Source organism: Panthera tigris, chromosome A2, assembly GCF_018350195.1.
Source record: "Panthera tigris isolate Pti1 chromosome A2, P.tigris_Pti1_mat1.1, whole genome shotgun sequence".
Classification (NCBI taxonomy): Eukaryota; Metazoa; Chordata; class Mammalia; order Carnivora; family Felidae; genus Panthera; species Panthera tigris.
Genome location: NC_056661.1, coordinates 18405680 through 18429471, shown reverse-complemented (window position 1 = coordinate 18429471; position 23792 = coordinate 18405680). Strand labels below are relative to the sequence as shown.

At 46.0% G+C, this 23792-nt stretch overlaps 3 protein-coding genes across 10 annotated transcripts in view; all 3 read left to right on the top strand.

The window, feature by feature from the left end:
* The window catches only part of RHOA (ras homolog family member A), a 63086-nt gene extending 53254 nt beyond the window's left edge, over positions 1-9832 (top strand). For both annotated transcript variants that reach the window (XM_042978943.1, XM_042978942.1), the window contains 3 exons: positions 1608-1728; positions 7504-7634; positions 8575-9832. In XM_042978943.1, coding sequence (XP_042834877.1) covers positions 1608-1728; positions 7504-7634; positions 8575-8748 — 426 coding nt within the window. In that variant the 3' untranslated portion in view covers positions 8749-9832. The remainder of the gene's footprint in view (positions 1-1607; positions 1729-7503; positions 7635-8574) is intronic.
* Positions 9833-10824: 992 nt separating this feature from the next.
* GPX1 (glutathione peroxidase 1) lies at positions 10825-11949 on the top strand. The gene is made up of 2 exons (XM_042978941.1): positions 10825-11155; positions 11392-11949. Exons 1-2 carry the CDS (start codon positions 10895-10897, stop codon positions 11749-11751), a joined length of 621 nt encoding a protein of 206 aa, XP_042834875.1. The 5' UTR covers positions 10825-10894; the 3' UTR covers positions 11752-11949.
* Positions 11950-20082: 8133 nt separating this feature from the next.
* Positions 20083-23792, top strand: part of USP4 (ubiquitin specific peptidase 4) — a 47722-nt gene continuing 44012 nt past the window's right edge. For 2 of the 7 annotated variants that reach the window (XM_042978933.1, XM_042978931.1), the window contains exons 1-2: positions 20089-20238; positions 23241-23368. In XM_042978933.1, coding sequence (XP_042834867.1) covers positions 20138-20238; positions 23241-23368 — 229 coding nt within the window. In that variant the 5' untranslated portion in view covers positions 20089-20137. Of the gene's footprint in view, positions 20239-23240; positions 23369-23792 lie in introns of all 7 variants that reach the window. The other 5 variants (XR_006214782.1, XM_042978935.1, XM_042978936.1 and 2 more) reach the window with 5 other exon arrangements.

Sequence of the window (23792 nt, the reverse complement as noted above, 5' to 3'; positions counted from 1 at the left end):
GTGTTATTCTTGGTTTCATCTCAGGTCATGCATGATGCCAGGGTTGTGGAATCAAGCCCCACATCGAGCTCTGCACTAAGCATGGAGCCTGCTTGGGATTCCCTCTCTTTCCCTTTGCATGTGCACGCACTTGCGCTCTCTCTCATAAAAGATAAATGAGAAAAATTTTTTAATAAGTAAATACACATACCCAACTAATGGTGTATGTACATGACAAGTGCAATGGGCCTAGTGGAGGTTGTGAGTGATGCATCCTAGGGCAAAGGTTGAGGGTGGAAGAGATAATTAGCCATCAACTTTAAGGAAAGAATGATATGTAGAAACTCTGAAATACAGGCAGTGGGACTTCTGGGTGGCTCAGTCGGTTAAGACTCTGACTTTGGCTTGGGTCATGATCTCTTGGTTCATGAGTTAGGGCCCTGCATCGGGCTCTCTGCTGTCAGTGCAGAGCCCACTTCAGATCTTCTGTCTCCCTCTCTCTCTGCCCCTCCCCTGTGTTCTCTCTCTCTCTCTCTCTCTCTCTCTCTCTCTCTCTCTCTCTCTTTGTCTCTCAAACATAAAATAAACATTAAAAATTTTTTAAATACAGGCTGTGAAGGTTCTAGGAGAAAAAAAGTATTCCACATGTTAGAGGGAGAGCTCCTTGGGCCCCAACGTGTTCCTGAGCAGAAGATATTAAAGTCCCACTCTGGTTGTGGGAAATCACAGGGCTGCCTGCAGTGCTGGACAACATGGAAAGGGACCTATGTCCAGAGCCCAATCATCAGTTTGCCCTCCTATCACGTGAAGGTGTGCAGGTTCCCAAGTGCGAAAGGAGTACTCTGCTACCTTAGTGATGCTTTCATTCAAACATTTTTTGAGGAGAAAACGCACAGCCAGAGACCTTTCCTGTCCGCTCAGACCTTGCCTAACAGCATGGTGTCTTTTCTTACCCATCAACTCAAATACAGTCTTCTCTCCGTGTTTCCACATTTGAGCAGAATGAGGAGACAAAACAAGGAAGTGGTTGAGTTAGAATGTATTAGCAAAAGTTACTCAGGTCTGGTGTTTCCCTGTCTTGCCGTATACACCTGGTGGGATATTATTTACAGTTTGATTTCCCTTCTTGTTCATCTGCTTTTCTATGTAGAATGTTGTTTATAATTAAATACTATACTTCTCACAAAGTTATTTTTTACTTCACATTTTGAATTATGTAAGTATAGTATTTTGAGAAATTTCAGCCTAAAACTACTACTACTACTATTACTATTATTTAAATGTTTGTTTTGCGTGTACAAGCTGGGGAGGGACACAGAGAGAGGGAGGCAAAGGCTCTGTGCCATCAGCACGGAGCCTGACGCCGGGCTCAAACTCACAAACTGTGAGATCATGACCTGAGCCAAAACCAGGAGTTGGACATTCAACTGACTAAGCCACTCAGATGCCCCTCAACCTGAAACAATTTAATCATACCCTCCACCTCAGGCTTGATGCTTAATAAAAGTGAACATTCTTCTGTTTTATTATTTGGGATAGTTTGCCATTTGCATGTTCTTTGGTAAGTACCACTTCTGAAAATGGGTAGGATTAACCTTGCACTCACGTGTTTATTTTTCTTATCACAGGTAGAGTTGGCTTTGTGGGATACAGCTGGGCAGGAAGATTATGATCGCTTGAGGCCTCTCTCCTATCCGGACACCGATGTTATACTGATGTGTTTCTCCATTGACAGCCCTGATAGTTTAGGTGAGTAGCCCTGCAGCCTGATGTTTGTCACTGCCTGTGTGCCTGGCCAGCACCTGGTTTCTCAGGTCCTTTCTGGGCATCAAGTGGTTGAAAAGCAAACATGATCTTCATAGAAGGAATCATCAGTGGCCAGAATCCTAGAGCCTTGGGACTATACAGCCTGGGCCTGGGTGGCTTTTCAGCCTAGTTCTCCCATAGCTGCCATGTGTCTACTTTGTAAAGTAGCTGGGTTCCAAATATAAACCCATCTTTTAGACTAAGATTTGGGGAAGTTTTTGTGGGTGCCCACACCTTTTTTCAATACTTCATATTGAGCTTGTTGCCTTCTAATATCTTCTGATTTGCTCTTTCCTAGTAGTGTTTTCAAAGCTCCATTTTAGCTCTTTTCTAAAGTGTCTTAGCTAATAAAGAGAGACTTGAACTTCACTTTTCCACTAGCTCAGTTGGTGACTTGTCTCAGTAGCTACTTTCCTTCAGAAAAAGACTGAATAACACTGACCTCACACTCTGCTAAACAAGGCACCAAGGCCTGAAACAGAACTTACTTTCAGTTTGTACTTACTTGAAGACGACAAAATATCTCTCTTGATAATGCAGTGCTCTATATCGACAGAGTAGCATGTGGGCCAAGAATATTGTCATTAACAAACAACCTTGGAGAGCCTGTTGGTGGTGTGGGGTGGTGTGGGCTTGTGCTGGCCAGTTAGGGTTATGTGACTTTTTTTTTTTTTTTTTTTTGTCATGGATGTACTCATTTTAATGACAATATACTGGGGCCTTCCAAGATTTTGAACCACTTGATCAAAGTTATGCATCCCAAGGAGTCAACCTGAGATTGAGCCTCTGGGCAGTATCTCCTAGGACTGAAACAGAGCAAGTACTCTCTGCCATTGGTTCACTTTGGTCATTTTCAATAGTTGTTTTAGTTTTGGTTTTTCAAACAAATCTGGCTTCCTTTGGGGGGCCGTTGGAAGGCCCTAGAGGGTGGGGCAGAGCTTTAGACCACAGAAAAATAGAGCCATGTGAAACCCTCCCCTCATGTACACATCATGGACTTTGTCTAAGTCCTATAGGAATGAAGAGGAATGTGTGCCCTGTAGCTCATCATCCAAGGTATAGTCCTCTAGGGACAAAAACACCTTCAGAGCAGAAAGTTACTCTTTAGTCTCACTTTTAAAGAACATGTCTCCTGTCTCAAAGGAGGTTCTTCAGCTTTTGACCTCTGTCTGTTTACTGGCCATGACTTATTTCCTACTGGCCCTTCCCCCCAGAGGGTAGGCTCTGGGGAGGAGAGCAGAGGTAGAAAGTAAAGAGGCAGAGAGATGGATCGCTGAAGTACAGACACACCTGGGGAGAGAGGCTCTGATGTTGGAGGACAGATACTCTGCCTTCCCTGGAAGTCACTGCAGGAGTGTGGTAGGTAGGTGGAGCTCCTTTAAAAAAAAAAAAAACAAAAAAATAAAGGGCGCCTGGGTGGCTCAGTCATTAAGCTTCTGACTTTGGCTCAGATGACTGAACTAGCTTCATTTTGCCAAAGCCCTTTATTTTATTTTATTTTTTTTAACGGTTTTTATTTATTTTTGAGACAGGGAGAGACAGAGCATGAACAGGGGAGGGTCAGAGAGAGGGAGACACAGAATCTGAAACAGGCTCCAGGCTCTGAGCTGTCAGCACAGAGCCCGATGCGGGGCTCGAACTCACGGACCGCGAGATCATGACCTGAGCCGAAGTTGGCCGCTTAATCAACTGAGCCACCCAGGCGCCCCTGCCAAAGCCCTTTAAAAATTTGTTTTGGCTTGGGTGTAGGGGAGAATCCCACCAGTAGTTTGCCTAAGTAAAATGTGTTAAGGAAACACAAAAGCTGGATCAAGGGATGCCTGGCTGACTCAGTCTGTAGACCCTGTGACTTTTGATCTTGGGGTTGTGAGTTCGATCCCCACATTGGGCATAGAGATTACTTAATTAGAAAAAAAAAAAGTCTGGGGCACCTGAATGTCTCAGTCAGTTAAGCGTCTGACTTCGGTTCAGGTCATGATCTCACGGTTCATGAGTTCGAGCCCCGCATCGGGCTCTGGGCTGACAGCTTAGAGCCTGGAGCCCACTTCAGATTCTGTGTCTCCCTCTGTCTGCCCCTCCGCTGCTTGCACTCTGTTTCTCGCATTGTCTCAAAAATAAATACACATTTAAAAAAATGTTTTGTTTTTTTAAGAAAAAAAAGTCTGGATCGAGAAAATGAAAAGCTAATGTCAACCTAATGCTGGACTTGATTTATTTGATTGGATGTTAGACCATGGCCCTACATCTAGGTGTAGGATGGCAAGTTTGATCAGGAATCAGAATTTCGGTGTGAGAGTTTCAGCCCTGCTGCCAGCCAGTCCTATGATAATTTACTTTTTAGAGCCTATGCTGTCTATGACCATGCCAGACCATGACTGGCAATTGGTCTCTAGTCTGTATTCTAGTTGAGACCTGGGGTAGCAAACTTGTAAAAGACCAAATAGTAAAAACTTCATCTTTGTTGGCCATATGTTTTCTGTTGCAACTATTCAACTCTGTTGTTGTATCACAAAAGCAGCCATAGAAAATATATAAATGAATGAACTTGGCTGTATTCCAGTAAAACTTTACTTATAAAAATAGACTCCAGGGGCACCTGAATGGCTTAGTTGGTTAAACATCTGACCTTGGCTCGGTTATGATCTCACGGTTTATGGATTCAAGTCCCTCTTTCTCTGCCCCTCCCCTGCTCATGTGCTTTCTCTCAAAAATGAATAAAATTAAAAAATTAAAAAAGACTTCAGACAAGATTTTATTTGCCGATCTCTGTTGATGATAAGAATTCATTCTCTTTATTTATGAAAAGTGGCAAAGGTAAGACAGAGGCAATTCATTTTAATTTTAATTTATGTTTCTTGAGTTCCAGGGGTAGGGAGACCATTGGAGTAATAATTTCTCTTTTTGTTTTGTTTTATTTAAGAGAGAGAGAAGGCGCAAGTGAGTGAGGGGCAGAGAGAGAGAGAAGCGGGACTCACCCAGGGCTCCTGTGTTTACCTGAAGCAGGGCTCATGCTCACCTGATGTGGAACTCGAACTCACGAACTGTGAGATCATGACCTGAACCAAAGTCAGATACTTAATGACTGAGCCACCCAAGCACCCCCCTCTTTTTTATGTCTATTATTTATTTTGAGAGAGAGAGCATGAGCAGGGGAGGAGCAGAGAGAAGGAATCCCAAGCTGGATCTGCTGTGTCACACAGTCCAACGTGGGGCTCGAACCCATGAACCATAAGATCATGACCTAGGCTGAAATCAAGAGTCGACGCTCAACTAGCTGAGCCACCCTGGTGCCCCTGGAGTAGTAATTTCATATATTCACCAAATATTATTGACCACCTATTTGTAGAAGAAACTTCTTCTAGATTAAGGGAGACAAAAGCAAGAACAACTGTAAACCCAAAAAACTTAATGGTAAATCTGATAGCAAGAAATTTCACAAATAACTTTCGTGGAGGGGTGCCTGGGTGGCTCAGTTGGTTAGGCAGCTGACTTCAGCTCAGGTCATGATCTCATGGCTCGTGAGTTCAAGCCCTGCATCGGGCTCTGTACTGACAGCTCAGAGCCTGGAGCCTGCTTCTGATTCTGTGTCTCCCCCCCCCCCCCCCCCCCCACCTCTCTCTACCTCTCCCCTGCTCATGCTCTGTCTCTCTCTGTCTCAAAAATAAATAAACATCAAAAAAATTTTTTTTAATTTTTTTTTTAAATGTTTATTTATTTTTGAGACAGAGCATGAACAGGGGAGGGTCAGAGAGAGAGGGAGACACAGAATCCGAAGCAGGCTCCAGGCTCTGATCTGTCAGCACAGAGCCTGACGCAGGGCTCGAACTCAATGGACCGTGAGATCATGACCTGAGCCGAAGTTGGACATTTAACCGACTGAGCCACCCAGGCGCCCCAAAAATTTTTTTTAAAAAAAAGGAAAAATAACATTCGTGGAGGTGGTATGGAGTGGTCCATGGTAATATTCTGTTTCAGAGGATGACCCTGGGATGGATGGTCAGCAACCCAACTAAAAAGGTGACTTCTGAGAGACACCTAAATTAACTGAGGGAAGCCAATACAGATACCCAACAAAACAGCCTTCCAGGTAGAGAGAACAGCAGGTGCAAAGTCACTGAGGCAAGAAGAGGAGGGAAGGAATCCAGTGTAGCAGCAGGGGTGGCAGTGAGGGTTGTAGAGCAATGTGGTTAATGGTGTGGACCTTTCCTTTTTCCTCATGAGATTGGAGCTCTTGGAAGGTTTGAACAAGGGAGTGATGTCTCACTTACCTTTTAAAGTGATTACTGTTGGGGCACCTGGGTGGCTCAGTTGGTTAAGCGTCCACCTTCAGCTCAGGTCATGATCTCATGGTTTGTGAGCCCAGGCCCCGCATCAGGCTCTGTGCTGACAGCTCAGAGTCTGGAGCCTGCTTCAGATTCTGTGTTCTCCCTCTCTCTCTGCCCCGCCCCCGCTCATGCTCTCTCTCTCTCTCTCTCTCTCTCTCTCAAAACTGAATAAACGGCAAACACATTTTTTTAAAAAGTGATCACTGTTGTAGCTGAACTGAAAACTGACCACAGGTGCACAGGTGAGAGCAGAGTTTGCGGCTGAGGCTGTTTGGCTTTGTTGTTAGATGTGCTGGCCCTTTACTCTTTATTGTTCTGAGGACTGAAACACTGCATTTCTTTGAGAAACTCTTTGTTTCAGAATAAAGCTTTGAGTATCAAGTTATGACATTAGTGATACAGTCAACTCTGTGGCTGCTATAACAAAGGAAGAAGGAAGCATTCAAGTGTCAATCTTGTGTGCTGAAGAGTGGAGCATTGAATTACAGGAGTTTCCTGACCTCCCTCATGTAGTTTCTTTACCTGATTTGGTCTTTCAGCCAGAAGACAGAGCATCTTTCTGTATTCTAAGTAACTCTTGTCTTTTTGGTAATTTGTCTTGAAGTCATGGAGCAAACAGTTTACTTCTAAAATATAGACTCAAATTACAAGCAGACCATTTAAATGATTGTCATACTAAGTACTTTGTATGTGTGGACTCAGAATAATCCTATGTAAGGTAGGTATTATTGTTATCCCCCTTTTATAAAATCATGCCTGACACTGAGATGCCCAAGGCAGTGGTTATGGGAGGTTGAACCCAGGCCACTCACACTCCATGATGTATGTCCAACCTTTCTCAATTAGCAGAGTATTGGCAAGAAGGTACAGCTGGTTATCACTCATTTTCAGAAGTCATTCTTGAGCCATTTGAAATACCAATAACCTGCACGATGGGGGTCATGCTAAAGGTCCATAAGCTAGGTGTAGAGAGAACATGTAGACCCTGGCTGGGCCAGCTGCAACCCTAGAATGGAGACCTTTTCTGTAAGATGTGGTCAGAGTTACTAGCCAGCAGTGACAGAGATGGTCCATGGATAGCTTCCCTCCTTCAGTCCGGTTGTATCATTGTGGAGCCACCCTGTGTTCTGGAACCTTTCCTCCTCCAGAGACTTTAACTGGGTCCCACTTCCACAGGAGGTGAGCTCTTTAGTGGGAACTGAGAAAAAGCTGATGATTCTGTGCCTAAGGGAAGGGGGTTGGATTTTGCCTTTTACTGTGGTTTTGAAACTAGTGAGATTCCATTAAATATCCAGCATGCTTTTTAAATAGTTTCTTTGCAGTTTAGCTAGGGCTCTTGGAGATTCTTCAAAATAGAATTACTTGTATCTTGTATGTATTTTGCTTCTTTCAGAAAACATCCCAGAAAAATGGACTCCGGAAGTCAAGCACTTCTGTCCCAATGTGCCCATCATTCTGGTTGGAAACAAGAAGGATCTTCGGAATGATGAGCACACAAGGCGGGAGCTGGCCAAGATGAAGCAGGCATGATCTGGGGCAGGGCTCTGTTTTCCTATAACATTCTTGAACCCAAGGTTGGATGTTCAGGAGGCCCAGTAGAAATAGCCAGGCTGTTTCAAAGAGGGTCCCAGAAGTCTGTCTTTCTCCATCTGTCCCTCATTCACTGGGGCCCGCACAGAGGGTCCCTAAGACTCCCTACTCATATGAGATGGGAACCTCTCCTGTGGGATAGCGCTGTGCCTCCAAGGATTGCCTGCCTGAGAAGGGACCATCAGCAGTAGTCAGTGCTCCAAATGCAGGAACTCTATCAGACTCTTGATTTCCCTCTCCAGTTATTACCTTGGTATATGTGAGGCCAAAGATTAAATTGGTGGCAACCAAAGGGTTCGGAAATCCTGAGGACAGGGAGTCCAGACAGAGCCCTGATGCCTTTATAAAATTGATGATGGAGTTGACATCTTGGCTTCTGAGAAGCCAGGTGGCCCAATGGCAGGGCTTCCACCATGCAGGACAAGAGCCTTGAGGTCTTTAGTCTAGGTTTTCCCACTGAGGTTTCTCTGTCTGAATGTCAAGGTCAGGATCTGTTTACTTCCTTGGGCATTCAGTCCTCTGTGAAGCTAACTACAGGAACCCCAGTGCTTACCCTGGATCAATAGCTTGAATAATTTTTCCCTTGATTCCCTGCTTAACCCTGCAGGGCTTCTCAGGTCTCTCCCTCCTTTCTCTCAACTTCTCAGAGAAGAGCTTGTTTAATAGGGATTTTATATTAGAGCTGGGGAGGGTCACTGCATATGAGTTTCATAAGACAGAATTCAAATCTGGGTTTGGCAGCACTTATTTTTTATTTTTTTATTATCATAATTATTACTGGCAGCTTTTAAAAGAAGCCTTTAAAGCTGAATTTGAGTACTCTATGCTTCATATATGTGACGCTTAACTGAAACTGCTCTTTTCTCTTTGCTAGGAGCCAGTGAAACCAGAAGAAGGCAGAGATATGGCAAACAGGATTGGTGCTTTTGGGTACATGGAGTGTTCAGCAAAGACCAAAGATGGAGTGAGGGAGGTTTTTGAAATGGCCACGAGAGCCGCTCTGCAAGCCAGACGTGGGAAGAAAAAATCTGGGTGCCTTGTCTTGTGAAACCCTGCTGCAAGCACAGCCCTCATGCGGTTAATTTTGAAGTGCTGTTTATTAATCTTAGTGTATGATTACTGGCCTTTTTCATTTATCTATAATTTACCTAAGATTACAAATCAGAAGTCATCTTGCTACCAGTATTTAGAAGCCAACCATGATTATTAATGATGTCCAACCCACCTGACCACCGGGGTCCTTCTGACACCGCTCTTTAACAGCCCTCCTCTGCACTCCCACCTGACACACCAGGCGCTAATTCAAGGAATTTCTTAACTTCTTGCTTCTTTCTAGAAAGAGAAACAGTTGGTAACTTTTGTGAATTAGGCTGTAACTACTTTATAACTAACATGTCCTGCCTGTCATCTGTCAGCTGCAAGGTACTCTGGTGAGTCACTACTTCAGAGCTTTACTCCTTAACAGATTATATTGGCATAACTCTGTGATGGGCATCCAATTTTTTTTGAAAATGTGCTCATCCAGAAAGGTCCAAGTCCATGCAGCTGTGGCAGAGTTACAGTTCCGTGGTTTCATGTTAGTTACCTTATAGTTACTGTGTAATTAGTGCCACTTAATGTATGTTACCAAAAAATAAATATATCTACCCCAGACTAGATGTAGTATTTTTTGTATAATTGGATTTCCTAATACTGATATTTGTCATCCCTGCAGAAAGTGTATTGGTTTTTTAAAAAAGAAAGTGTATTTGAAAATAAAGTCAGATGGAAAATTCATTTTTAAAATTCCCGTTTTGTCAGTTTCTCTGATAAAAGATGGCCATATCACCTGTTTTCGGCCCCACATATCCTAGTACCCCCTCCCAAGAGCTGGGCTAAAGAAATAGGAATTTGGTTTCATGCCTGAGGCATTTAGACACTTCAGAAGGTGGCATAGCCTGTTTCACCTGGACTGCAGGCTCTGGCTCTAGTTCACAGGCTCCCTTTCCTCACTGTATCCAGGTTCCCTCCCAGAGGAGCCGCCAGTTCTCTTAGGCGGCACTCGGTTTCTCACTTCTCTCCAGCTGACTAAACTTTTTTTCTGTACCAGTTAATTTTTCCAACTACTAATAGAATAAAGGCAGTTTTCTAAACTTCCTGTATCCTCGTGTTTGTGTTGCTCTCTCCAGGGCTGGGAGTGGGAGGATATACCCAGCCTAGCTGTCCTTGGAAGGTTCCTTCAGACTGTGAAATAGGCTACGTTTGCCCCCCCACCCCCCAATCTGGCACTAACCTGGCTCCTCCTAAGAAGGTGGAAACAATTATTTTGTGTCATATTCAAGTTCTTAAGTGGCTTAGTGTGGGGAATGCAGTGTATTGAGGAGAGTGAGGGGCACTCCAAGCAGTCACTCCTCTGGACAAATCTTAGTGTGACATTTTTCACTTCCTGCCCATTTTCAGCGTCTAATACTTACAGGCCTGAGTCTGGGGTTAAGGTGATTAGGTATGGAGGATGGCCTGAAGTCGATTGGGTCCACTCCAGAAGGCTGGTGCTGGGCCTAAGTGACTCCTTGGGAAAACCAGTGTTAAGGGCAGTGTCACACTGGAGGTGTGGACAAGAATATGCTCCAGGCAGCCCCAGAAAGCAGGGAAATGAGTTACAGCTGGAATTTGGAGCCGGAGCCTGAGCGAGTCCCGGGCGTTGACCACTTTCCTCCAATTTGACCTTATTAGAGCCACAGCGCCTCATTGCAGAGAGAACTTACCTTGGCAGCCACTGCCAACTGCACCAACACCGCAAGTTACAACTTGCTCTGTGCGCCTGGAGACAATAGGGCACAGACTGCAAGACGCGGCACTCACTGCTATTGCTGGCCAGTCCCCTTGGGCTCTGCCCTAACCCTTTACTAAAAGCCTTTGAGAAATAATCGGAGCTCTCTTGGACGCGAGCCCTGGGCGGGGTAACTCGCGCGAATGCCGCAGCGTCGCTTAGACTTGACCTAGCCTGCCTGCGGCTCTGCACTGCCTGGGCGGTGCCCGCATCCGGCCTGGCCGCACCCTCCCGCCCGGCTGGAGAGGGAGAAGGCCGGATGAGGCGGGGCCGAGGGTGGAGGAGCTGCCGGAAAAGTGCCTTTGCCACGTGACCCCACAGTCAGCACTGTCCCAAGCCGAAGCTCCGCACTATTGTGCACTGCACTCTTGTCCGACAGTCCGCCATGTGCGCTGCTCCGCTCGCGGCCGCCGCCCTCGCCGCAGCGGCCCCGCGCTCCGTGTATTCCTTCTCTGCACGCCCGTTGGCCGGCGGGGAGCCCATGAGCCTGGGTTCCCTGCGGGGCAAGGTGCTGCTCATCGAGAATGTGGCGTCGCTCTGAGGCACAACGGTCCGGGACTACACCCAGATGAACGAGCTGCAGCGGCGCCTCGGGCCCCGGGGCCTGGTCGTGCTCGGCTTCCCATGCAACCAGTTCGGGCATCAGGTGCGCCGCGCGGGGCAGAGCGGGGTGGGCGTGCAACCCGGGCTGGGAGCACCAGCGGGCGCGCGGGCCGCACAGCCGCAGGCCCTGGCAGCAAAGAGGCGGGCCACTTGCTTTTGTCCCGTCTGGGTTTCAGGTCCGCCTAGGGATTGTAACTCACCGAGGAACTTCTGGTTTGCGGTCCGAACGTTTCCCCTCCCCTCGCGGCCCCGGGTTCTAGCTGCTCTTCCCTCACGCAGGAGAACGCTAAAAACGAAGAGATCCTGAATTCCCTTAAGTACGTCCGACCTGGCGGCGGGTTCGAGCCCAACTTCACGCTTTTTGAGAAGTGCGAGGTAAATGGCGCGCAGGCGCACCCCCTCTTCGCCTTCCTGCGCCAGGCTCTGCCTGCCCCCAGTGACGACGCCACTGCGCTCATGACTGACCCGAAGTTCATCACCTGGTCTCCAGTGTGTCGCAACGACGTCGCCTGGAACTTTGAGAAGTTCCTGGTGGGCCCAGATGGTGTGCCTGTGCGCAGGTACAGCCGCCGCTTTCCAACCATCGACATTGAGCCTGACATCGAAGCCCTGCTGTCCCAGGGGCCCAGCTGTGCCTAGGGCAACCTTCCTATCCCTGCTGCTTGGCAGCCACAGCACTGCCCTCTGGGGATTTCATCCATGAGGGCGTTTCCTCGAAATTTGCATAGAGGAACGCCTGATTTCCAGAAGAATCCCCTGAGTTGGGCGCTTATCCATCCCAGCACTCCTTTCCCAAACCAAGGCTTTTCGCTAATAAAGTGTTACATATGAGCAGAACTGAGTGTATGTCCTTTGTTAGTTGGGGACACCTTCCTAGTAATCTCATTGTTATAGGGCTGTGAGCTTAAGCCTTCACTCCTTTGGCCTTTGTTTTAGCCAAGCCTGAATTTCCTATGCTTTTGTTTGCAGTGTGTGGAATCCACTCTTTCCTGTGTAGGAAGCCTGACTCCTGTCCCAGTGTTTTTCCCTCTGCCAGGATATTCAGTAGGGCCTCTCCTTGTATTTGCTAGGCATGAAATGACATTTGCAAAAAAATAACACTGGATTCACACTCAATTCAGAATTTGTGGCCTCTCTCAAGTGTCAGGCCCACCCATTTTACACAGTTGTAAGCCCATGCACTTTTACAAAGTTCTTTTCCATTACTTTGTCAGATCTTTGCATGTTGCAACCCAGGCTTATTTATGTCTGCTTTGATGCTGCCTTTACTGGTTGTTACCTCTCCTGTATTCAGAGTGAGAAAAGAGTGTACAACTGGCCCTTCTGACCATGTGCTGCATGGTACTTAACAGTTGGAATTGTGTCCTTGGTCAGGCTCAGGGTAGGGGCTTATCTCACAGGCCAGCTGCTGCTTCTCAGGTGTGGTTTGGGTCTAATCTCTCCCATCTGTTGGCTCTGCTTGTCAATCTTTTGAGACTGATCTGGAGCACATCCTATCACCAGTACAGGGGATTCTGTAGGGCTTGGATGCAGGTTCTCCTTGGATAGACAAAGATGCAGAAACATGTTAGCAGGGTCACCCAGTCCAGAATGTGGGCTCATCATTCAGTCCAAGGCCATGTGTTCTGTTAGCTTTCAGGAATGCAGTCCTCAGGAAGCCAGAAAGAGACAGTATAGAATTACTAAAAGCTCTGAGGTAGTACAGGGTACTTTGAGAACAGGAGAGCCAGGCCCATTAGGGGGGATCATGCTTCCCTCCTGGAGGAAATGAGTGTGAAGCTGAAAAGGTCAAGAAGCAGTCAGCTGAGGAATGAGCTGATGGAGGGTGGACAGACAGGGAGGACGGTGTGCAAGAGTCTGAGGTGAAAAGGTGGGATCACTGACTAAGTTGGACAACACAAGGGCAAGGAAGTTTGGGGAGGAGAGTGTTCAGATTCAGACATCTTGCATGAGACATGCAGATGGGGTATCTGGAGCAGGTGGTTACAAGAGGCTTAGAAAAGGAGTATGGCTTGGAAACAAAGGTCTAGCCAAGGGGACAGTAAATAGCCATCAGAGAGTATGAGATCACCTGGGGACAGTAGCAAGAAAAAAGTAAGGCAGTGGGGGCTAGGCCCGAGGTCTGGATTCAAAACCCTGGGTCAGGTAACAGGCAAGCTGGGACAACAAGGATGGAGTCAAGGAGCCATGAGAAGGGATATTTCATGAAGAATGGTTACTGGGGCAAGTGATTATGGATTGAGTATTCCTCATCAAGTACAGTTTCAGGGGGAGAGCAGGAGCTGAAGCCAGATAACCAAGTGCCCAAGATAGGCCAGGTCCTGTTCTAGGAGCTAAACATAGCCCCCTCCCCCAAGAATCACCATGTTCCATGGCCCACATCCAGAGATAACTGCTTTGGAAAGTCTGGGGACTTAGGACCTATAAGTCCTACTCAGCTACCTGTAAGTTGGATCTGAGCACAGACTTTCTGCTCCAACTCTCCCCTTTCCTGTAAAGGCTCAGTCAGTGTGGCCCAGGCCACGTTCTCTGGTTGGCTCCTACAAGAGAACTCAGGGCTTTCTGCACTGACTTCAACCTCTTCCCCCCAAGCTGCCTGGTGACTCACTCCTACTTGCCCACTTTTTTTCCCCTCTCAGTTTATGCCTAGGGCTGCCAAGGATGGGAATTTATGAGCTCTCAGTGTGGCTGACCCTGGCTGGCATATCCTCCTAGGACTTCAAGCTGCCTGCCTCCCATAATTGAAAATCCTTTCCAACTCTCTCCTTCAGGAAGAATCAGAATAAAGCCAGTTAACACCACCTCTTCCTCCCCAAGAAACCAGACATCTTCCCCCCAACACACAGAAACACACACTCCTACACATACACATTCCTTATCATTCCACCATGAAACCGACCATGAAACCGCTACTGGCTCTGACCTACACCCACCCCACCCTGTCATGAATCAGCAGCTTAAAAGAACAAGTAAAAGTAAGCGAAGGAATCCCAGTGAGCCTTCCTGAGGTCCTAGCCTTTAGTTAAAATGGCTGCAGAACATTGATCTGGGAGCAGGCAATAGCATTTAGGCCACAGACCTTTTGAGAAGGGAATGGACCCTGCTGTTACTCAAATTCAGAAGCTTCCATTTTAGCAGTTTTTCCAGAAATATTCGTTTTGTTTTGTTTTGTTTTTAAAGCATTAAACCTGATAAGCTTATGTAGATGTACATCAAGCCACCATGATGTACACCTTAAATATTTTACAATTTTATTGGTCAATTAAACCTCAATAAAACTGAGGGGTGGGGCACCTGGGTGGCTCAGTCTTTTAAGTGTCTGACTTCAGCTCAGGTCATGAGCTCACAGTTCCTGGGTTCAAGCCCCATGTTGGGCTCTGTGCTGACAATTCAGAGCCTGGAGCCTGCTTCAGATTCTGAGTCCCTCTCTCTTTCTGCCCCTCCCCTGTTTGTGCACACCCTCTCTCTCTAAATAAACATTAAAAAAAAAAAAAACAATAAAATTGAAAAAAAATCTGATAAAATTCAGTTAGACACTTCTTGCAGTTAGCCCTTTATGAGATGACTTCCTCATTCTGTCTCAATGTAGTTCCACAAACAACATTTAATACTAGCTTAATTTATTTTTAAGGCATTTTTTAAAAATTTATTTCTTGGAGGGGGGGACAGGGGCAGAGAGAGAGGGAAGAAAGAGAATTCCAAGCAAGCTCTGCACTATCAGTGCATGGGGCTCTAATTCATGAATCACAAGATCATGACCTGAGCTGAAGTCACTTAGCCGACTGAGCCACCCAGGCACCCAAAAACTAGCTTCTTTTTAAAAATTTAAAATGTGGGCACCTGGGTGGCTCAGTTAGTTAAGCGTCTGACTTTGGCTCAGGTCATGATCTCATGGCTCGTGAGTTCAAGCCCTGCATCGGGCTCTGTGCTGACAGCTCAGAGCCTGGAGCCTGCTTCAGATTCTGAGTCTCCCTCTCTCTCTGCCCCTCCCCCACTTGCACTCTGTCTCTCTCTGTCTCAAAAATAAATATTAAAGAAAAATTTTTATTAAAAATAAAAAAATGAGTAAGTAAAACAAGTTTATTTTCAGAGAAACATTCCTGTCCCTATCAGTTCAATAAATCTCTTAAGCTTAAACTTTTGGATAATACTAAGTGAAAACACTGCCTAAAGATTTCCCTAAGAGAACCCAGCATGGACCTATAAAGAATGGACAGTGATCCCTGCCAAAGAACCCTGAACTTGGCAAATTTTTATTATATTACAATCACCAAATAGGCTAGAAGAGCAAATAGACTAGCTCCAGCTAGTCACACAAGTTACCAGATACATGCTTTGCATCAGTAACTATGAATTGGGAGCTGGGAGCACAAATAGGAGTTCTAGCCTAAGGAGTAAGGGCTCATGGGCCCAGCCCCTAACCCTAGGAGTAATAGAGAAGCAAACTCTGAGCCCCGAGATCCTTCAGCTTTGACCTCCCCAAGAACTGAACTCCAGATTTGTCATGTGAGAAAGCAAAACTAAGATCATCAACTAGGTAGGCAGCTTGCTGATGGGTATTCTAGCTGCATTCAGAGCTAAGACTGACATAACAGTGATGTGCTAAGCAGAAGCCCAGCAGTCTTTCCATTATTCATCTCACAGACAGACACCCCATCTCCAGTGCCCCTGCCCCCAGTCCTAGTATTAGTTGCAGCCAGATAGGCCAGAGTATGAGACCACAAAACACTCCCATGTCATCCAAATGCCTAAAGTCCAAGCAGTAGCCAGGAGAATGTGTAGCCCACCTTGGGTGGTGCTGAAGAGTCCTACAGGCCACCTAGCTCCACAGGGAGGTAAATGGAAGCAATCCAAGTCTCCCTGCAGAGGAAGCACCTGTTACCCCAGCCTCCTCTGTCCCCAGAATGTAACTATGCCTGTGTACATATGTGGGTGAATCTAAAGGAACCCTGGTCCCCTGAGCATCCCTTGCAGACTCATCATACGTGCCCATAGGCCAAGGGAAATGTCAGCATGACTTGGTTCCCTATCTATACTAGTTGTTTAGTTTTCCTTCCCAGCAATGTGCCTGTACCATCACCCTCCATGTTCCTGGAGCACTTTGTCACACAACACACAAAGTGTAATTACATGTGACAACATCTTCCCCAACCATGCTGGCTGTGAACCCCTGGAGGATAGGGGCTGTGAGTACTTGTATGTAATAGATTATTAGAGAAATGAAAAAAATGGCTGTATCTGATATTCTTCCATTCATTTCATCCAAGAAATGCCTATTGAGAATTTGCTCTGTATAATGGGCAAACAACACGATTAACAGCTAAATACTTGTGTATGGCTAAGACATCAATGGTAATAGAGGAGGAAGAGGTGGGCCTGGCTGGCTCAGTTGGTAGGGCATCTGACTCTTGATGTCAGGGTCCTCAATTCAAGCCCCACGTTGAGTGTGGAACCTACTTAAAAAAAAAAAAAAAAAGAATTAGAGGAGGAAGAGAGGACACTGGCCACACCTGGGCTCAGGGTGCCATACCCTCCATGCCCAATCAGGGCTGGTCACCAATAGTGGCATAACCAGAATGGAATCCATCCAATAGCATGAGTCTTCAATGTAGGAAAGGTGATTCCTAGTTCCTCTCTGAGATTCCTTCAGGTCTTTGCCTCTGTCACCTTCCCCAGTAATATAATCCTTCTATAACAGAGGTTATAATGTCACTGATAAGGTATTTAATTCTTCTAAAATGTATTTGTAGAATCTTTTATTGTTTCACGGTCCTCTGGGCAGGTTAAATAAGCACAGACAAGAAGGAAACAAAAATATTTCTCCCAGGGCACGTGGGTGGCTCAGTGGGTTAAGTGTCCAACTTTGGCTCAGGTCATGATCTCACAGTTTGTTAGTTGGAGCCCCACATCGGGCTCTGTGCTGACAGCTCAGCCTGGAGCCTGCTTCAGATTCTGTCTCCCTCTCTCTCTCTGCCCCTCTCCTGCTTGTGCTCTGTCTCTCAAAAATAAGTAAATGGTAAATACCTACATATACTAAGTTAGACAACACACACACACACACACACACACACACATATATATATATATATATATATGTATATATATGTATATATATGTATATATATGTGTATATACATATACTAAGTTGAACAACACATATACATATATATATGTATGTATTTCTCCCCGAAGAGACCTGTAGCCAAAAGCTGCCCAATATATTTGTGAATACTGCCACACGTCTCTGTCATTGCTGGCCAAGTGTGGACCAAGTCTAAGCTGGGAGGGCCAAATGCAGTTAGGTGTAGAGCAAGCCATACTGCCAGCCAAGGCAAGAACTTTTTGATTTGGAATCAGATAAAGCTTGAAGTTCGCACACTCAGACATTACAAACTCTCAGTTGGATCATCACAGTCCAATACAAGCCTGTTTGTTCCCTCTAGCTGACTTCCTGCTTGCCTTCCTATTCTTGCAGTCCAAGCTTCCATGGCAATGGGTGGGTTCTTCAGTTCTGGGATTTGGTTATGAGGCCAAGTGAGTGCCCTACTAGGCCTAAACCTCTCCCTAGGGTAAGAGACCCAACAGAGGACACAGCCCTGGTGCCTGGGTGTCTCCTGAGCTGAATCATGCACTTCCTACCAAATCCACAGGTCACCCACAACAGCAGGAGCACATGGGCAGATGTTGATAGTTTCCAGTTCACAATTTTTAACATTTTAATTAAAAAAATGTTTTAATTTTTTAAATGTTTATTTTTGAGAGAGAGGCAGAAAGAGAGGGAGACATAGAATCCAAAGCAGGCCCCAGGCTCCAAGCTGTCAGCACGGAGCCCGATGTAGGGCTTGAACCCACCAACCATGAGATCATGACCTGAGCTGAAGTTGGATGCTTAACTGACTGAACCACCCAGGTGCCCCTGCAATCTTTAACATTTTAATCAAACTCACTAAAAACATTTAATAACTTTAGAGGTAATGATTTTCTGACTGTGAAGTTTCACTTTATTCCTTGCATTTTAACTATTAGCATTTTATAATCTTAGTATAAGGAACCATCCATAATTAGTGTATGGTTTTTACAGCCATTTAATAGCACTGAAGAGATCCTGCCTTAAAAAGGTTTTCCAAAGTTTTCATATTTATAATTAGGTTTTGTCCCCTTTTCTAGTGGTGCTGAGGACTTGTCCTACTTCCTTAAGACTCTGACCCAGACCATAAATGGTACAGGAGAAACTGCTAAAAAAAGAAGAGAGAAGCAGACACCCTCTAGTGTAGGTTCTGATAACCCAACTTTCTTTTTCCATAAATAACAGTTGTTCCAAAAACAACATTTTTAACAATTTCAAAGAACTTTCACAGGAGGGCACTCAAGGTTGTCAGGGTTGACTCCCAGATGTAGAATTATCATGTCGTGGTAACTCTTATCTGCAGGGGATTAACTGCCATGTGGTTATTCAAGGCAGTTTTAATTCCAAATTTACTTTCCCCTCCTATCTACCCAACTGCCAAGAGGCCTGTGTTACCAGATGATACGTGAAAGCTGTCCCAGCTAGTGCAAATTGAATTCATGCTAATTTCAATTAGCCAAAACCCAACATAAAAATACTATGTCTGTTCAAATGACTTACCACACCTTCACCAAGCCTGTGCTCCCTCCTCCATCCCCAACACTAAACATGGCTCATCTGTTTCTCCTCCCTCATTGCCATCTCTACAGTGAAAGGTTCTTAACAGTTCTCTGGGCTGCTATTTCATCTCTGCTCTGAAACTTTTTATAATATCTGTGGGCCATTTAAGGCAGAGCATGTGGCCCTTCTGGCCTCTGTTTTAGCTTTAGATTGAAGGTTCTTTCCAGCTTAATTGGTCTAATCCTCACTCTTTGATACTGCCCTGCGTGTTCCAGAAATTGACTCCTGTAGTTTCACTTCCTGTAACATGCACCATCATTTCTATGCTTAAGACCACACTCAAATGTTACACAAGCCAAAGGCTGCCTTTCACAGCTCAGGGTTCTACAGTCTTTGGTTCATATCCCCCCCCCCTTTTTTTTTATTCATACTCTAATGGCACTTACCACACACAGTGTGACGCTGGGTCTGTGTAAGATCTGTTCTCCAGTAGATTGTATGAAGTCAGGCACTGTGTCTTATTTTGGAGGACAGAACTGCTCGACACCAGCTGCCTGGCTTCCTCGCGGGCTTACTTCCCACTCTAGGAGGAGGGCTGTACTTTTTGTATGCAGGGTCGAGTGGAAAACGTAGTGTTCAGGACACTGCTTCTTGTTGCAGCAAAAAACTAAGAAACAGCTTGGGCACCTAATGTGGAGAACACATCTGGACCTCTGCTTCCCCCAGGTGCTATCGCCCCTCAGCGGCTGCTTGTCTCCCTGACTAGCTCAGTGAGGTGGGCTTGGGGAATTCTGTTGTGGGCCATGATTCTGGCATCTAGATTGTTTGAGACGAGTGTTCATGACTACACCACACCTTTGAGTCCTGGTCCCAAGGCGCTGGTGCACCCGGCAGTCCCCAAATCCCTGTAGGGTCTCCAGGGCAGGGACCCCGATCCCAAGTCTGGGCGGCTAAGGACTGGCCTAAGGTCTCCAGCGGAAAGCAAGAAAAGCTAGGAGCAGGCTAACAGCGCAGGCCCTGGTGGTGTGCCCGGGGTGGGGGAGGGAGTGCCTTCCGTCAGTCAGCTAGAGACGGCCGGGCAAGACAGAGAAAAGGGTGCGGAACAGGCATCCCGCGTAGCTGCCCGCAGGGCGGGAGAAAAGTGCAGCTAGCTTCCCTCCGCCCGCCTCCTCTTCCGGCCTCCTCCAGGCTCCGCCGCGCTTCAGTGGGAGTGGAGCTGCGCGTGAGAGGCGGGCCGAAAAGGCAAAGGCCAGCGGGTAGTCGAGGCCGCGGCCCGAGGTGGGGTTAAGCCGCGCGCGCGCGTGTGCGTGCGTGCGTGCATGCGTGCGTGGGCGCGGTCCACAGCACGCCGTGCGCGAGGCGGATGTCCGGGCCGGCTGGGCCGGGGCCGCGGACGAGATGGCGGAAGGTGGAGGGTGCCGTGAGCGACCGGATGCGGAGACCCAGAAATCGGAGCTCGGGGCCTTGATGAGGACCACGCTCCAACGAGGGGCGCAGTGGTGAGCGCCAGGCCCGCCGTGCCGCCCTCAAGGCCAGGGGCAGGGGCTCTGGCCCTAAGGCCGGACCCCTCTTTCCCGGCTTGGGTAGGGGCCGGGCGGGGGCGATGTTAGTGACCCTTGCAGGGTGTCCTGAGCCCTGTCCCTCAGGAGAGGAAAGCAGGATCACCTCTGGGAAAGAGTGAAGGTCGTCCCGGCCCATTCAGAGCCCCAGAGAGTGGACCCGGTGGGGGCGAGGGCTGCAGGATGCGGGGAAGGGGGGGGGGGTGCTCACGGGGACCTTCAGGATGTGAAGAGCCCTTTACCTTCGAGGAATTGCAGTGTGACCTTGAGCGAAGGCGACCACACCTCCCAGACCCTGGTTCCTTACTGTTAAAGCCAGGGTAACCAGTATTTGGCACCCCCGCCTTTTGGGTTGAGAAGAATATCAGAAGTAGATACTTTTGTTACTTGTAAACTGCCGTGCGGGTGCCAAGGTTAGAAGCTGAACAAATGTTTGAGAGCTCCAGGTTACTTTGGTAGTAAATGTCAAAAATAATTGTGGCGGCAGCATTTCGGAGTGGGAGAGGAGGATAGCTTGGAGCCTAGATAAAAAGATTAAAAGTTCAGGGTTTAGAAGAGCAAGTCTGAGACCAGAGGTTTCTTAAATTGTTTAGTAGAAGAGAAGATACTTCGACTAGTTAGATTTCTTGGTAGTCTTATCGTGTGAGAGTAGAAAGCTAGGGCTTGGCTTTGCATTGAACTTGATTGAACGAACATCCGTCTTTAAGAAACTGTGGCTGTGTTGATAATGCCGTTTACAGTAACCGAGAAATTGAGCAGGGAAGGGAAACCTTGGGATTAGGAGGAGTTCAGATAGGGCTTTACAGTGTTCTTCAGCTGGCCAAGCTGTGAAATGCAGGGCAAGCAGAGGAAATTATCCTGCATAGGGGTGATATATGAAGGACACTCAGCAGAACCAGAGGAAATTTGAGATAGACTAAGAACACGCACTAAAAGTGTTTGGAGGGTGCTGTTCAAGGGGTTTGGAGGGAAAAGAGCATTGTAGAGATTTGGATATATTTATGGATCTTTGCGGCCTCTGGGAAGCTGCCTGATCTCTAAGGTTTGTTGGCTATAAAACTTAAAGGACTCACCAATATGATTGTGCTCCCCGCCCCCCGCCCTGAGATTTCCCCCTCCTTCTTAGTTGTAAAACAGCATAGTGATACTTTTTTTTTTTTTTTTTTTAGCTTATTTATTTTGAGAGAGAGGGAAAGAGAATATGAGCAGGGGAGAGGCAGAGAGAGAGGGAGAAACAGGATTGATCCCAAGCAGGCTCCACAGTGTCAACACATAGCTGGACTTGGGGCTTGAACTCATGAACCGTGAGATCATGATAGCCTAAACCAAGAGTCAGATGCTTAACTGACAGCCACCCCCACACCCCAACAGCATAGTGATACTTTTTAAATATAACCAGAGCAACTTAATAACTAGAGACTAGAAACTATTATATGTCACACCTAGACACCGTTGTATATGCATGTATATGTATACACACACACTTGTTTTAAACACGTAGAAATGTTACAAACATTAATATAGTTTTACAAACTACAACAGTGTGGGGGAATGGCCTGGTTGCTTGACTTCAAATGAAGTTTTTTTGAATCTTAAAAAAGCCTGAGTCTGGGAAAAAATGTATATGCCTATATTTGATAAGAGATTAGTATCCCTTTGTCAGATTACAAAACAGAAGACAGATTTTTACTGATTGGGATATTTTTCTTTTTATGTTTTAGTCTTAATCAAATATTTATCAAGTGCCTTCTATATGCAGGGAGCTAACTCTCTGTGCCTAGATGTCTATAGATACGAAACACATGCATTTTTTAAATATTTTCTTTGGTACTCACAGGAAGTCTGAAGTGTGTGGTGTTATCGCATTTTCAGAAAGAAAATTAACTTAATGCTCTACATGTCAAATAGTGTAACCAAACTGTCTTGGACAAGGACCTCTATAAAGATCATTATGAAATTAATGACTTGCTTATTAGCAAACAAGATTTTATTCATAGGAGGACATCATTTATTTATTTATTTATTAAATGAGTAGTAGATATTTTTCTTTTTAATGTTTATTTATTTTTGAGACAGTGCAAGCAGGGGAGGGGCAGAGAGAGAGGGAGATACAGAATCTGAAGCAAGCTCCAGGCTCTGAGCTGTCAGCAGAGAGCTTGAAGTGCGGCTTGAACCCACGAACCGTGAGATCATGACCTGAGCCTAAGTCGGACGCTTAACCAACTGAGCCACCCAGGCACCCCAGAAGGACATCATTTAAAAAAGCCTTTTGAGGTGTGCTTCGGTGGTTCAGTCAGTTAAGCATCCAACCCTTGATTTTGTCTCAGGTCATGATCTCATGGTTTGTGAGTTTGAGCCCTGCGTCAGGCTCTGTGTTAACAGTGTGGAATCAGCTTGGGAATCTCTCAATCTCTCTTTTCCCTGCTCCTCCCCTGCTCACTCTTTCTCTCTCAAATAAATAAGTAAATAAATAAATAAACGTTTATTTAAAAAGGCCTTTTGAAGCCAATCATTTCCTTTTATTTATTCATTAGTTATTTATAAATTATAATATAAATATAAATTATTTTTATTTATTTATTTATTTATTTATTTATTTATTTATTTATTTATTTATTTTTATTTTTAAGTAAGCTCTACACTCAACGTGGGGCTTGAACTCACGACCCGGAGATCAAGAGTCACACACTCCACTGACTGAGCCAGCCAGCTGCCCCTATTCATTTTTTCAAAAATCATTTCAGTTTATGGATTTTTTACCTTTGCCAGACCGTGTCTGCCATGTGGGGCCTATTCCAGCTTTTGTTCTTAAGAGTGTGTTTCTGAGTGGGGACTGTGTATTGCTCAGGTGGGAAGACCATAAAAAAAAAAAATTAAGAGAGCAGTTGCAGAAACTTACAACCTCAGCTTTTCTGGTATAGTAAATTTTTGTCTGTCTCTAGGTATCTTATTGACAGCCGGTGGTTCAAGCAGTGGAAGAAGTATGTGGGCTTCGACAGCTGGGATATGTACAATGTGGGTGAACACAATCTGTTTCCTGGCCCAATAGATAACTCTGGACTCTTTTCAGGTATAGTATCCCATTGCTTTTCTTTTGTTTAAAAAAATTTTTTTTTAATTCTATTTATTTTGGAGAGAGAGAGAGACAGAGTGTGAGCAGGGGAGGGGCAGAGAGAGAAAGGGAGACACAGAATCCAAAGCAGGCTCCAGGTTCTGAGCTGTCAGCACAGAGCCCGATGCAGGTCTCGAACCCACAAACCGTGAGATCATGACCTGAGCCAAAGTCAGACACTTAACTGACCGAGCCACCTAGGTGCCCCGCCCCCCCCCCCCCCCCCCCCCCGTCATTGCTTTTCTAACTGAAATATTCCAGGCACGCAGTGGTCTGAGGTGGTGTTTATCAGTAACATGGACATGACAAACCTAACTTTGCTACTATGAGGGGATAGAAACAAGTATCCTTGATTTGTATCTATCAAAGAAGGCTTTGTAGA